Source organism: Caloenas nicobarica, chromosome 20, assembly GCF_036013445.1.
Source record: "Caloenas nicobarica isolate bCalNic1 chromosome 20, bCalNic1.hap1, whole genome shotgun sequence".
Lineage (NCBI taxonomy): Eukaryota > Metazoa > Chordata > Aves > Columbiformes > Columbidae > Caloenas > Caloenas nicobarica.
In genome coordinates, this window is record NC_088264.1 from 8,078,093 (window position 1) to 8,091,796 (window position 13,704).

Consider the following 13,704-nt stretch of genomic DNA (forward strand, 5'->3'; position numbering starts at 1 on the left):
CTGCAGGCCCCGCCGCTCCGCCGGCTCCAGCGCCCACGAAACCACCGCGCTGCCCCCGCGGGACCCGCGGCCCGGGTGAGACCCCGGCCTCCCGCCCCCGGTAACTCACGTCGGGCTCGTCCCTCGGGGCCTCCCGCGGCTCCGCGGCGCCCAGCAGCTCGCTCAGCTCCTCGCCCAGCACCGCCTCTGCGGGACAGACAGCGGCCTCAGCGCCGGCCTCAGCGCCGGCCTCAGCGCCGGCGGGCAGCCCCCACCGGCGGGCAGCCCCCGCCGCCCGGCCCCCGCGCTCACCCCAGTCCAGGCCGCCCCCCGGGGCCGGCAGCAGCCCCACCGGCTCCCACTCGGCCTCCGCCGCCGCCATCGCTTCCGCTTTCCTCCCGAAATCTACGTCTCCTTCCGGGCAGCGCCCCGCCTCGCCTACGGCGGCCGCCGGCGGACACGCGGCGTGCCGGCCACCTCCGGGGCGCGCGTGGGCCCCCCACGGCCGGTGCCCGCGCCGGCGCTTCGGCTCCAGCCGCCGCGGTCCGAGCCGGGCCCGTCCCCACCCGCGCCCGGGCACACGAAGGCGGCTCGTTAGACACAGGCGTTTATTCAGGTCCCGCTGACACAAGCCCGCGGCCGGAAGCGCGAGTGGGGGGAGCCGCGGGGGCACGTCCGTGGGGAGGGGCTGGCGGCAGCTGGCGGGGGCGGTGCACGGCGCCCGGCTCGGCTCCAGCGCCCCTCACGCGTGGGTCGGAGAGGTCCCAACGCTCTGGGCACCACGGGCGGGGGCCGGACCCTGCTGCACCTCCCGGGGGCTCAGGCAGACCTGGCTTTTTGTGGGGTGGCTCCCGCGGCAGCGTGGGGACGCGCTCAGCTCCCACGCCGTGGGGCAGGTGACGAGCCGAGTCCTGCCGGAGCCATGGCCGGGGCTGAGCGCGCCGTTCCGTTCCGGCGGGGGCCGGGGGTCTCTGGGGCTGGGAGAGCCCCGTGGCGGGGCAGGCGGGGGCGTGGGGCAGGATGCGGGCCGGCAGCGGGGGGCCCGGCTGCAGCACCCCAGCCCGGGGACTCGACGTGGGACTCCCAGCGGAAGCGGGGACACGGTTCCCAGCGTGCTGCGGGGGCGCGGGGCGCCGCCGGCACCTCGGCGCCGCGCGCCTCACAGGGTGGCGTCGTACGCCGCGTTGGTGAAGATGCCCGGTGATCCCAGGTCACTGGAAAACAGACACGAGCGCGGCGCCGTGGGGGCGAGGGCGGGGGTGCGAAGGGCACGGGGTCGGAGCGCCCCATCCCCGCCGAGCGTGCTCCCGCTGCCGATGCAGGCAGCCGCACGTGGGCAGGGCTGGGTGACGCAGGGTGACTGCAGGGCTGATGGGCGCAGTGCAGACCCACCTTCCTGCGGAGCGTGGCTCACCTGGTGGGGTTCAGGAGCTGCTTCTTCTCCTCTGATAACGGTGTCAAATATCCCCATGGGCAGTACAGATAAAAAAGAAATAACCAGATCTGTTTAGTGAAGTACTTGAGAAGCTGCAGAATCACAGAATGTCAGGGATCGGAAGGGACCTCGAAAGCTCATCCAGTGCAATCCCCCGCCGGAGCAGGAACACCCAGATGAGGTTACACAGAAGGTGTCCAGGCGGGTTGGAATGTCTGCAGAGAAGGAGACTCCACAACCTCCCTGGGCAGCCTGGGCCAGGCTCTGGCACCCTCACTGGGAAGAAGTTTCTTCTCATAATTTAAGTGGAACCTCCTGTGTTCCAGTTTGCACACATTGCCCCTTGTCCTGTCACTGGTTGTCACCCAGAAGAACCTGGCTCCATCCTCCTGACACTCCCCCTTTCCATATTGATCCCCGTGAATGAGTCAGCCCTCAGTCTCCTCTTCTCCAGCTCAGAGCCCCAGCTCCTCAGCCTTTCCTCACCCGGGAGATGCTCCACTCCCTGCAGCATCTTCGTGGCTGCGCTGGCCTCTCTCCAGCAGTTCCCTGTCCTTGAGCTGAGGGGCCCAGAACTGGACACAATATTCCAGATGCGGTCTCACCAGGGCAGAGCAGAGGGGCAGGAGAACCTCTCTGACCTACTGACCACCCCCCCTCTAATCCCCCCCAGGTCCCGTTGCCCTTCCTGGCCACAAGGGCCCAGCGCTGGCTCATGGTCACCCTGCTGTCCCCAGGACCCCCAGCTCCCTTTCCCCTACACTGCTCTCCAGCAGGTCATTCCCCAACCTATGCTGGAACCTGGGGTTGTTCCTGCCCAGATGCAAGACTCTACACTTGCCCTTGTTCTATTTCATTAAGTTTCTCCCCGCCCAACTCTCCAGCCTGTCCAGGTCTCTGGATGGCAGCACAGCCTCCCAGTGTCAGCCACTCCTCCCAGCCTGGTGTCATCAGCAAACTAGCTGATAGTACATTCAATTCCCTCATCGAAGTCATTGATGAATGTATCGAATAGTACTGGTCCCAGTACTGACCCCCGAGGCACTCTACTAGATACAGGCCTCCAACCAAACTCCGCCCCATTGACCACGACTCTCTGGCTTCTCTCCTTCAGCCAGAGAGCAGCGTCCGAAGTGGAACCAAGTGTGACAAGCACAGGATGGAGCAGGGAGGGGGACCTGGAACAATCGCCTTCTTCCCCTTTGCAATTAAGATGTTTTTCTGGCTCTGCACTCCAAACCTGGCTGCTGACAATTCCAGCTGGACAAACTGCCAAGGAGGTGCTGCCAGACCAAAGCAACTTGCAGCAAATAAAACACGTGTATTGAGGCTGTCGCACTGTTAAACTTGTCTGATCATCCCACCCTCCCCTGACACTGTGTAACCCCCTGGTCCGAGAGCCCCCAACCAAAGTGATGGTCGGTTGCAGGAGGTGTTTGTTACCTCTGTTGCTGAGCCGCTTGGCGAGGAGCGCGATAAGCGTCCCTGAGAGCACGATGCCGGCTACTGCCAGAGCCGTGCCGCTGCTGTAAGCCAGGACTTGCTTTAAGAAGGGGGCACCATCCTCTGAAACAGATCCGCAGACCCACAGGTTAGAAAGTTGTCAGAAGGACTTCACAGCACCCAGGCTGCTGGGGTGCCCCCCCACCCTATTCAAGATGTGCTGCAGGAAGCCAGACCCCCCAGTGCTAGAGGAGCAGGGGCTCCCACCGTACCTGCACAGACAGGGGGATGCCTGGTCCAGTTCCCTGTGGCTGCACACCTGAGCACCTCTGCTCCCATCCGAACAAACCCCTCCTCGCAGGAAAAGGTGCACGTGGAGTTGTACGTGAAGTTCCCGTGCACGTGAGAGCAGCTCAGCTGGCCGCTGCTGGGGGGCTCCAGCACCGGGCAGCTGATGGCTGGAGATAAAGCACAGTGGTAGCATCAATAGGACAGGACTGCTGGGTGGGACGTGTGGGCTGGGGAGGCAGAGGATGAGCTGCCATGGACTGGGGGTGCTAAGGGGAAGGGAGTGCTGGGGAAAGCAGTCTGCTACGGCAGAGCACTTCCAGACTTGTGTGACCACAAAATCTACCTTTGCATTGTGGGGTGTCCCCTGTCCAGGTCCCCATGGCTGTGCACTCGCGTTTCTCTGGCCCCATCAGCACAAATCCGGTCTGGCAGGAGAAGGCACATGTGGAGCTGAAGGCAAAGTCCCCATGGAGGTGAGAGCAGGCAGCCTGGCCCATCTTGGGGCTGGCCAGGGCTGAGCATTTGATGGCTGCAAGTGTAAAGAGGCACACTTCAAGAAGGAACCTGCTGCCACCAAGAGGCTGGGGAAAATCCCAGTGTCACCCCAAGGCCGGTGACACCCTGAGCTCTAGCAGCAGCTCTACCTTCACAGCGTGGGGCATCCCCGGTCCAGCTCCCCGTGGCCGTGCACTCGCGGCTCTCTGGCCCCATCAGTGCAAACCCCGTCTGGCAGGAGAAGGCACACGTGGAGCCGAAGGCAAAGTCCCCGTGGAGGTGGGAGCAGTTCAGCTGTCCCCACTCTGGAGCACTGAGCTCTGGACAGGTGATGGCTGCAGGGATAGCGATACACTTCAAATAGGAGCCTGTGGCCTATGAGGCTAAACTGTTGGGACCAGAGGACTAAGACACACAAGAACATCTCACGGACAACACAAGGCCTGTGCTGCATTGAGCAGTAGCTCTACCTTTGCATCGTGGGGCATCCCCAGTCCAGGTCCCCATAGCCGTGCACTCGCGGCTCTCTGGCCCCACCAGTGCAAACCCTGTCTGGCAGGAGAAGGCACATGTGGAGCTGAAGGCAAAGTCCCCGTGGAGGTGGGAGCAGTTCAGCTGTCCCCAGTCTGGAGCGTTGAGCACCGGGCAGGCGATGGCTGCAGGGTAAATAGGCACACTTCAAATAGGAGCCTGTGGAGTACGAGGCTAAAGTGTTGGAACGAGGGGACCAAGACACCAGAAAACATCTCATGGTCACCTCAAAGCCTGTGACACCTTGCACAGTATCTCTACCTTTGCATCGTGGGGCATCCCCAGTCCAAGTCGCCATGGCTGTGCACTCACGGCTCTCCAGTCCTGTCAGCACAAACCCTGTCTCGCAGGAGAAGACACACATGGAGCCAAAGGCAAAGTCCCCGTGGAGATGGGAGCAGTTCATGTTTCCTCGGTCTGGAGCACTGAGCGCTGGGCAGGTGACAGCTGCAGAGGTAGAGATATACTCCAAGTGGGAGCCTGGGTACTGCAAGGCTAAACTGCTGGGACAAAGAGGCTGGGCTGGCGTTAGGATGTTCCCCAGGATCAGTGACACCCGGAGCTCTAGCAGCAGCTCTACCTTCACAGCGTGGGGCATCCCCGGTCCAGCTCCCCGTGGCCGTGCACTCGCGGCTCTCTGGCCCCATCAGTGCAAACCCCGTCTGGCAGGAGAAGGCACACGTGGAGCCGAAGGCAAAGTCCCCGTGGAGGTGGGAGCAGTTCAGCTGTCCCCGGACTGGAGCACTGAGCACCGGGCAGGTGATGGCTGCAGGGAGAAATACACCTCAAGCAGAAGCCTGGGAGACTACACTGCTGGGACCAAGAGACTGGGGAACATCCCAGTGTCACCCCGAGGCCAGTGACACCCTGAGCTCTAGCAGCAGCTCTACCTTCACAGCGTGGGGCATCCCCGGTCCAGCTCCCCGTGGCCGTGCACTCGCGGCTTTCCAGACCTGTCAGCACAAACCCCGTCTGGCAGGAGAAGGCACACGTGGAGCCGAAGGCAAAGTCCCCGTGGAGGTGGGAGCAGTTCAGCTGTCCCCAGTCTGGAGCACTGAGCTCCGGGCAGGCGATGGCTGTAGGGTAAATAAGCACACTTCAAATAGGAGCCTGTGGACTACGAGGCTAAACTCTTGTAATGAGAGGACCAAGACACCCAAGAACATCCCATGGTCACCCCAAGGCCTGTGACACCTTGCATGGCAACTCTACCTTCACAGCGTGGAGTGTCCCCAGTCCAGGTCCCCGTGGCTGTGCACTCGCGGCTCTCTGGCCCCATCAGTGCAAACCCCGTCTGGCAGGAGAAGGCACACGTGGAGCCGAAGGTGAAGTCCCCGTGGAGGTGGGAGCAGTTCAGCTGTCCCCAGTCTGGCGCGCTGAGCATGGGGCAGGTGATGACTGCAGGGCAAAGAGGCACGCTTCAAGTAGGAGCCTGGGGACTGGGAGACTAAACTGACGGACCAAGAGGCTGGGGAAAATCCCAGTGTCACCCCAAGGCCGGTGACACCCTGGGCTCTAGCAGCAGCTCTACCTTCACAGCGTGGGGCATCCCCGGTCCAGCTCCCCGTGGCCGTGCACTCGCGGCTCTCTGGCCCCATCAGTGCAAACCCCGTCTGGCAGGAGAAGGCACACGTGGAGCCGAAGGCGAAGTCCCCGTGGAGGTGGGAGCAGTTCAGCTGTCCCCGGACTGGAGCACTGAGCTCCGGGCAGGAGATGGCTGCAATGGGAGAGCAGGTCTCAGAGACAGGATAGATGAGGTTAAATCTAGGGATTAAGAGTTGAATCCCAGTCAAACAAAACACTGTACGGTGATATGTCTTCTGTTTACCTTTCTCACCCAGACAAGTCTCACCTCTTCAAAAGCAGTAATAATGCAGCTGGTACAATGATTTTTCTGCTGTAGGAGTGATTTCCTGGGAGGGGGGAGCAGTTGCTGCTCTGCCAGAGCCCTGTTTATCCCCTGCACTGCCCCATGTCGCAGCCCCCAGGACAAACGAGCACGGCTGCTGCAGTCCTGCTCGCCTCCCTCCCTGCCTCCATCCTTGTCACAGCGGCTTTGGGGCTGTAGAGGACCGGTGTGGGATGACTATGATAGCTGCAGGTGTGTGTGCCAGCCTCCCAGGCTGTGCCTGGCATGCTTCACTGTGTGCCAGGGCAGCACCCAATGTTTGCTGGGGCGACTGGCTGTACATATATATATATACAGAGAGAGAGAGAGAGACACCCTGCCCACCCCTTGACCCCTCCTGCTGGGTCACCCAGTAGAGAGGGTCCTCAGTTGTGTCCTGTGTCTGCTCCAGTTCTCAGCTCATCCCATATTTGTGCAAGGCTGCAAATGCACCACACAGTGGTGCAAGGAAGGTGGAGCAGGGCCCTCGCACCCCCCAGAAAAAGCCAAGCACCTCTCTGGGGCACCCGACACCTGGCTGCAACCCTCGAGCCACTGACAGGAAGACTTGCCCTGCCCCTGCAGGGTAACATACCACAACTTTCTCTCCTTTGTGGCTTCCTGCCCTGCTCTGTCCCTCCCAGCTCATATCTAACCTCATCTCATGGGTCCTCACCCCTGCTCAAGGCAGCCCAGTCTGCCAGGATCCACCCTTCCCACAGCTGGAGGTTGGCAGTCCCCCTTCACCCTTCTCTGAGGACCCCCAAGATGCTGAGCACCTTCCCAAGGTGGTTTGGCGGGGGGCTTGGGGAGATGCAGACCGTGCCACCGAGGTCACGGAGGTGCCAAGACACCGTCCTGCCCCCACGCTCGGTGCACACAGGGTGCTGACACCTGGGTGTGATTCAGGACAGTGAGCAAGTGCTGGGACAGCCTGGGAGAGCAGGGGGCTTATCCAGAGCTCACAGCCATTCTGCCCATCGCAGCCTCATCGGGGAACTGCTCCCCGCATGCAGCACCAGGAGCCGCTTCCCCAAATGGCAGGGGTGCAGCAAGCCCAGCCTGTTGCTTGCTTGAGCAGCCTTGCCCCCCAAAAGCATCAATGCCGCATCAATGCCACATCGCTGCGTCCCCCAGTCCCTGGCAGGCCCTACCTGTGCAGGTGGGGATCTCTGCAGACCACTGCTGGGAAGCCAGGCACCGCAGCGTGCCCGCCCCTCGCCGCTCAAACCCCTCCTGGCACCCGAACACGCAGGTGGAGTTGTAGCTGAAGTCTCCGTAGGGATGGCTGCAGTTCATGCGTGCTCCCTCTGGTTCCAGCTCAGCACACTGCACGACTGGGGGAGATGCAGCATCACCAGCCCATTAGGAGCATAATGAGCCTGCCCGCTCTGCCGCTGGGGCTGCCCATCGGGGCGGCAGGGCCGGGGATGGGAGGCTCACCGTCCTCGCACTCGGGGCCATGGAAGCCAGGGTAGCACTGGCAGCGGTAGCTCCCGATGGTCTCCACGCACTCGCCGCGCTGGCTGCACAAAAGGGGCTGGCAGGAGGCTGCGCACACAGAGGATGGTCAGCAGGAGCCGCTGGCCGCCCTGCCAAGCTCCCCAGCCCACCCGATCCGGCTCCGTGCTGCGGCCGCCCCGCTCACCCTGGTAGCACAGCGCCTTCTTCTTCTGCTTGCAGCTCTCGTCATTCCACTTGCCCGACTCCTGCTGCCGCTTGATGTAGATCTCCACGCAGTCCTGGTTGGAGCGGCGGTTGTTGGGCTCCCCGGCTGCCCAGTTCTCCGCCTCCTTCGTCAGCAGCTTCTTGGTGCCCACCCAGGTCCAGGTGCCGCCCAGCTTGCGGATGCCGATCCAGTAGTAGCGCCTGTGGAAGGGCAGGCTCGCGTTGAGGTACTCAATCTCCCGCTTGTTCTGGATCGCCACCAGGTCGGTGAAGAAGGTCTGGCAGTAGTTCCTGGCCTGCTCCCACGTGTAGTCCCCTTGGTCACTGTAGTGGTATGTCCAGGCACCCACCTCCACCCATGTCACTGCACCTGCGAGAGAGGATGGGGACCGGGATTGATGCAGAAAGGACGGGAACCCAGCCAGGGATGGGGTCCCTTGGGACATGAGGGTGGGGCTAGGGCTGGCCAAGAGCTGCCACTGAGGGGACAGGGCAAAAGGACAAGAGTGGGTGAGAGTGGGGCTCTAAGGGTACACAGAGACCTGGGTGGATCAAGGCATTGTAGAAAGAGCTGAGGTGGGACAGGGGTGAGGAAGGTGAGGGAGGTGGGTGAAGGCTGAGGTGGGAAGCACAGTATGGGGCAGGCAGAGCACAGGTGGCAGGAGAGCCCCAAACAGTGATACCAACAGTTCCTCCAGCCAACGGGTGGAAGCCCAGCCCCACAGCCTCACACCCCTGGCCACAAAGGTTTCCCAAAGGGGAAAACCCAACATCAAGATGGTTCCTTAAAACAGGATTCCTTCCTCAAGCACAGAAGTGTACCACTTTGGTTTTCTTGCTTTACACTTCTACATGAGAGTCAGGTTGGAGTGAGACAGAGCAACAAGCATGCCCTCATCCCCAAAAGCATTTGGATCCAGAGATGGTCTGAAGAGTCTTGCAAAACTCAGTATTGCAAAACAACATCTTGCAAAAGCCAAGTTCACATCCTGGTCATGCCCATCAGCCAGAGCAAAGCCAGAGATTAACTGGAACCCACACCCAGAAGTGAGGGGGCACTTTGCTGAAACCATGTTCTTATTTACAGTGTTTCGCACCACAACTTGATGCAATCAAAGGGTTTTAGCCACAAAAAAAAGCTTCCCCCCTCCTCCCCAGAAGAAGGTATCTCCACAACTGCAGAAACTGATACAAGGATCTTATGTCCATCTGTGCAGAAAGTGAGATGGGGATCAAAGTTTTCTCGAAAGAACCAGCCTGGGGTACCCTGTGTCTCAGGAGAGTGTATCACACTGTGGTCGTGCAGGCAGTGTTCTGGGCATCACAGATTAGATGCACATCTAGGGCTTCTCAAGTCTAATTAGGGCTCTCGTTTGGTCAATAATTACACATAATTCTAAGCAAAATTCCCATAATTTGTCTGTATTTCCTTGTGGAAGAGCAAACTATCCACTTCACTTAACAAAACCAAGTCTGAGGAAAATGTGGTCTTCAACAGCAGCTCTCCTCTTCACCCCTTTCAAGTCTGGGGCTGCAGGACAGAAGCTCAGGGCGGCTCTGGGAACCTGCCGTGTCCCCAGCTCCCACCACCCATGTCCCAGCCCTCACTGCCTCCCCAGCCCAGCCCAGGGCAGCCACCCTGCTGCTCCCATGTGCCCCGTCCCCAAACTGAGAAGGACCAAGAGGCCCTATCTGCTACGTGCCCATCCTCCACATGCTTTCCTACCTCTTTCCTCCAGCCCCACCAGTAACAACCTCTCTGCAGCACAGCTCATCCCCGCTCCTTCCCCTCGGCCTTATGTTACGTCTCCCAGCCCCACCTGGAGCTGAACCCCCTTTCCCTGATGTCGATTAGCAGCTTTAACTCCGTGTGGTGCTGCCTCAGCTGTGCTCCCAGCCCTTGCACCTGTGGGTGCTGTGGCTGCGTCTGTGTGCCCACCCAGCAGGCGGCTTACCCCATGCGATGGCAGCGATGCTCAGGTAGCAGACGCCACGGGAGCCCAGAGCCCGCGTCCTCCCAGCAGACCGCAGTCCCGCAGCAGTGCCCTGCGTGCCAGGGAGGGAGGTGTGAGCACGTCTGTCCCAGGGGGCTCACGCACCCCGCCGTGCCCCCGCGCCACAGACCTGGTAGCCACAAGGGCATGTTGCGTGTGCCAGCAGGCACACGACGTGCCACCGGCCACGTACAGTTCTGCTGCAGAAAGGGTCCCCCACTTTTCGGGGGCTGTGCCTGCCATGCAATTCACTCCTGGGGAGCCCCAGGGTCCAGGGCATGCCCTGTGCCCCCGCCCCTCCCGCCCCCCAGGGCTGGCATCTGCCTCTGCCGCGGCAGTGCGCTGTGCTCCTGGCACAGCCTGGCTGCCCGCAGCGGCGTCTCCGCGTCTGTCCCACAGGTGCCCGGCAGTGGCACCGGTTCCTGGCAGCACCTGCCCACAGCCCTGCCCTCCCCTACCCCGCTTTGCTGGGCAGACCCCGACTCATCCCCACAGAAAGGAGCAGGACCTACCATGTCAGTGCCGCGGGCGCACGTTGCCCAGCTGCCGGCAGCGCGAGGCGCGTCTGGCCTGGGCGGGCGGCGGTGCCCACACTTCCTCCGAGCACACACAGCATCTCTCCCTGCCCTTGGCCTCTTCCCCTCCCGCCCAGCCCCGCTGCCGGCCCGCATCCTGCCCCACGCGCCCGCCTGCCCCGCCACGGGGCTCTCCCAGCCCCAGAGACCCCCGGCCCCCGCCGGAACGGAACGGCGCGCTCAGCCCTGGCCATGGCTCCGGCAGGACTCGGCTCGTCACCTGCCCCACGGCGTGGGAGCTGAGCGCGTCCCCACGCTGCCGCAGGAGCCACCCCACAAAAAGCCAGGTCTGCCTGAGCCCCCGGGAGGTGCAGCAGGGTCCGGCCCCCGCCCGTGGTGCCCAGAGCGTTGGGACCTCTCCGACCCACCACGTCCATGTCGCAGTGCCCACGCTGGTGGCCAGGGGACGGAGGAGGGATGAGGCGTGATGAGCAGGAGCTCACAGCTTCCCCTCTCCTCACTGGCAGGCGTTTTGCTCTGGCTGTGAATTTTCATACACTGTTTATAAACAGGTACTTACACAACGTATTTTCCTGTCTTTGCCTTTAAGTCTTTATGAGAATGGTCCAAGAACATGCCAGAGGAGCTTCCTGTGGGTTGTTAATATCCCTTATGAAGTTCCACCGATGCTTCAGGAACATGCCTTATTGTGTCCCCCTCCCCTTGGATCATTCTTGACTCATCATTAATCTTTCCTTACCCCATCCTGCTTCTAAGTAAGATTGCCTTGGCAGGGTTTTCTGCAGGAATTACTCTGCTCATTTCCAGCCAAAGCCAAAGCAAGAGCCATGCAGGTCACATGCATTTTCCAGTTCCAGAGAAATAGACGCTGCTCCAGTGGGACTCATGTTAGACAAAGGGAGGAACTCATCCCACAAAAGCAGTAACCCACCACAATGACTTTATACTTGGCCAATATAAATGCAACTCAGTTCCTGTTTCTGGATATCTTCTTTGCAAAATGTTTTGCTGCAATTGTCTATTTTTATGGAATTGCTGAGGATGAGCCTGTATGTCCAGTAATTCAGGATTGTTTGCTTTCTCGCAGCCCACGTGCAGAGGGCGTGCAGTTACGGCACAGGAAGAAACGGCCAGGCAGGCAGAGAGGCTGAGGGGCAGCTGGTGAGGCAGGAGAGCATCTCCACATGCTGAGGGTCACCTGGGCAGGGTGCGAGCTGCCTCTCCCCTGCATTGGGAGACCTACTAGGAGCCAGAGGGTGCTCACAGGCGGCACTGCCCCGGGTGGGGAACAGGCTGTGCCCCTGCCAGTTTCACTTCTGCTGAGGCCCGATACGGTAGGGCAGAGCAGCAGAAAAAAAATATTCCCACCTTTATTTTTTTAACTACAAATAGTTTCTGATATTGTTTTCAAAACAGAACCAAGGTGGCTGAGACTCAGAGGCTGCCACTGCAAATAGTGGAACATGGCCACGTTCAAAGCTGTTTGTGGGGTCAGGTACTCTGTGCCTGTGGGTACCTGGGCGTGCAGGGGGAGTCCTGCATCACAGGACCGGTACCAAGGTTTGCTTTGTAGGGAGCAGAAAAAGGTACGTGTGGTGGGAGAGAAGACCCAAATCAGCTCTGCTGGGAGCTGGCTGATCACCAGGAGCCCCTTCACATCTCAGGTGGTTTCCAAGGCTGGCTCCCCAGGAAGGATTCAGGATGCTGCAGGGCACACGCTCCCCGCTGGGTTCCTGCTGCCCCGCTTACCAAGGAAAGGCCCATCCCTGCCTTACGGGCTGAGCAGCGCCGGGATTTCCCAGGCAGCTGGATGGCGCATCCTGTCTCTCTGCCCCCTCCAAGGGCACAGCACAAGCTGCAAGCCAGGGCTTCACGCAGCAGGGGCTCAAGGGAGCAGGCACAAAGACACTCTCCCATGTCACCTCCTCACTGTCCTTCTGGGCCTTGCAGGGATCTGGAATGGAAATGTGTCTCCTTTGCTGTGTCCTGTTCCTGAGCCACAGCTGGAGGTGATGCTCTTGCCCATGAGAGCCTGGCTGTGGGCTCTATCTGTGGGGAAGATGGCACACATGCCATCTCCAAACCATTGCCAAGGGTGCTGTGCAGCTGGGGGTGCTGGGCAACCCACCCGCAGGCTGTGACCACAGGGCTCGCTGCAGGGGAAGCGGTTCAGCCGCTGCAGCCATCGCTGCCTGCCCAGGCTGATGCTCTGCTCGCTCTCGGCATGCTTGGCCGTGCCACGGGCAGGCTGTTGTGCAGAGCATCCCAGTGGCACTGGAAGTGCCCAGGTGTGGATGGGACCCATGGTGACAGGGGCTGCACATGCTGCACGGGGAGGTGGGAGCTGGCAGAGCTGGGCAGATGCCCCAAGGCTTAGCCTCTGCAGAGCCCCAGGGACAAGACCAGGCTGTGCCATGCATGGTGTCCCCAGGGAGCGCCCAGGACCCGACAGAGTGAGACCCCGGGGACAGAGGGTGCAAGGGACACCCCCATCACCAGCACACCGCAACCCCCTGCACAGAGGCAAATGTGTTGTTTTCAGCAGAGGCTCCTGCCCCAGCCTATTTCCCTCCTTGTGCAATGTCCCAGCAAACCGCAGAGGAACCAAGTCACCCTGACACAGCCCGCCCAGCTCAGCTGCCACCAGTGATACAGCAGGCACCTTCCTGGGGAGCCCCCCCGCTCCCCGTTCCTTTTGCCCCTGTGCTGGGGAGGGCTCACTGGAGCAAGGAGGCAGCTGGCGGCACCCCGGTGGGAATGTGGCGTGGTGCCTGTGGGGACCCACACCCCGCTGGGGTGCAGCCCCACTCCTGCCACCCTCCACTCCACCATGGGGACCAGGGCAGCTCTCCCCAGGTCCCGCAATGCCCTGGTGAGTGGAGGCTTTGGAGGCACCTCCTGCGCATAGGCAGGGGACAGGTCCCCCCCACCGCAGGTCCCCAGGGGGTTTTTGACCCAAAGGGTGTCCCCAAGCTGCAGGGTGCCTTTGGGCACGTCTCCCAGCACAACGCCTGGCCTGCAGCCCCAGCAGCCAGACTGTCCTCCAACCATGCTGGAGGTGCCTGATAAAATCTATCTCACAGTTCGGAAGTGTTTGGCCACAGGAAAACGTGTTATCCAAGTACTGCCCTGGCTTGGACGGGGCGAGAAGGTTGCAAGGATTAGCTGGGACCAGAAGGATGGCGATGCTTCCAATACAGCCCAGGGGCCATGGCAGCCTGCACCCCTGCCCACAGGGACTGTGGGACAGCTCGGGCTGTGGGGTGCTGAGGTAGTTTTGGGCAAACCACTCCTGCCCATGTCACCTGGTCCCTCCCAGAGACATTTCTTTGGTGCCAGTTATAGGACAACTTTCTGCCTCTCACCTTTCCCCTGCCACGCTGGTGATAGAGCACCTTTTCACAGGGCACCACTGCCAGCTGGGTACCCCTGCCCACGCTGCCT

At 61.2% G+C, this 13,704-nt stretch overlaps 2 protein-coding genes across 4 annotated transcripts in view; both read right to left on the reverse strand.

The window, feature by feature from the left end:
• Window positions 1–369, reverse strand: part of ATF6 (activating transcription factor 6) — a 68,505-nt gene extending 68,136 nt beyond the window's left edge. For all 3 annotated transcript variants that reach the window (XM_065648945.1, XM_065648943.1, XM_065648944.1), the window contains exons 1-2: window positions 292–369; window positions 110–186 (exon numbers count right to left, since the gene is read on the reverse strand). In XM_065648945.1, the coding sequence (XP_065505017.1) occupies window positions 110–186; window positions 292–361 (147 nt within the window). In that variant the 5' untranslated portion in view covers window positions 362–369. The remainder of the gene's footprint in view (window positions 1–109; window positions 187–291) is intronic.
• Window positions 370–577: 208 nt separating this feature from the next.
• Window positions 578–10,290, reverse strand: LOC135996746 (P-selectin-like). Its single transcript, XM_065648940.1, has 17 exons — window positions 10,237–10,290; window positions 9,686–9,776; window positions 7,711–8,100; window positions 7,506–7,613; window positions 7,217–7,399; window positions 5,706–5,891; window positions 5,387–5,572; window positions 5,065–5,250; window positions 4,755–4,940; window positions 4,436–4,621; window positions 4,114–4,299; window positions 3,793–3,978; window positions 3,492–3,677; window positions 3,130–3,315; window positions 2,858–2,980; window positions 1,394–1,424; window positions 578–1,193 (listed from the first exon to the last, which is right to left on the reverse strand). Exons 1-17 carry the CDS (start codon window positions 10,237–10,239, stop codon window positions 1,139–1,141), a joined length of 2,658 nt encoding a protein of 885 aa, XP_065505012.1. The 5' UTR covers window positions 10,240–10,290; the 3' UTR covers window positions 578–1,138.
• Window positions 10,291–13,704: the final 3,414 nt, after the last annotated feature.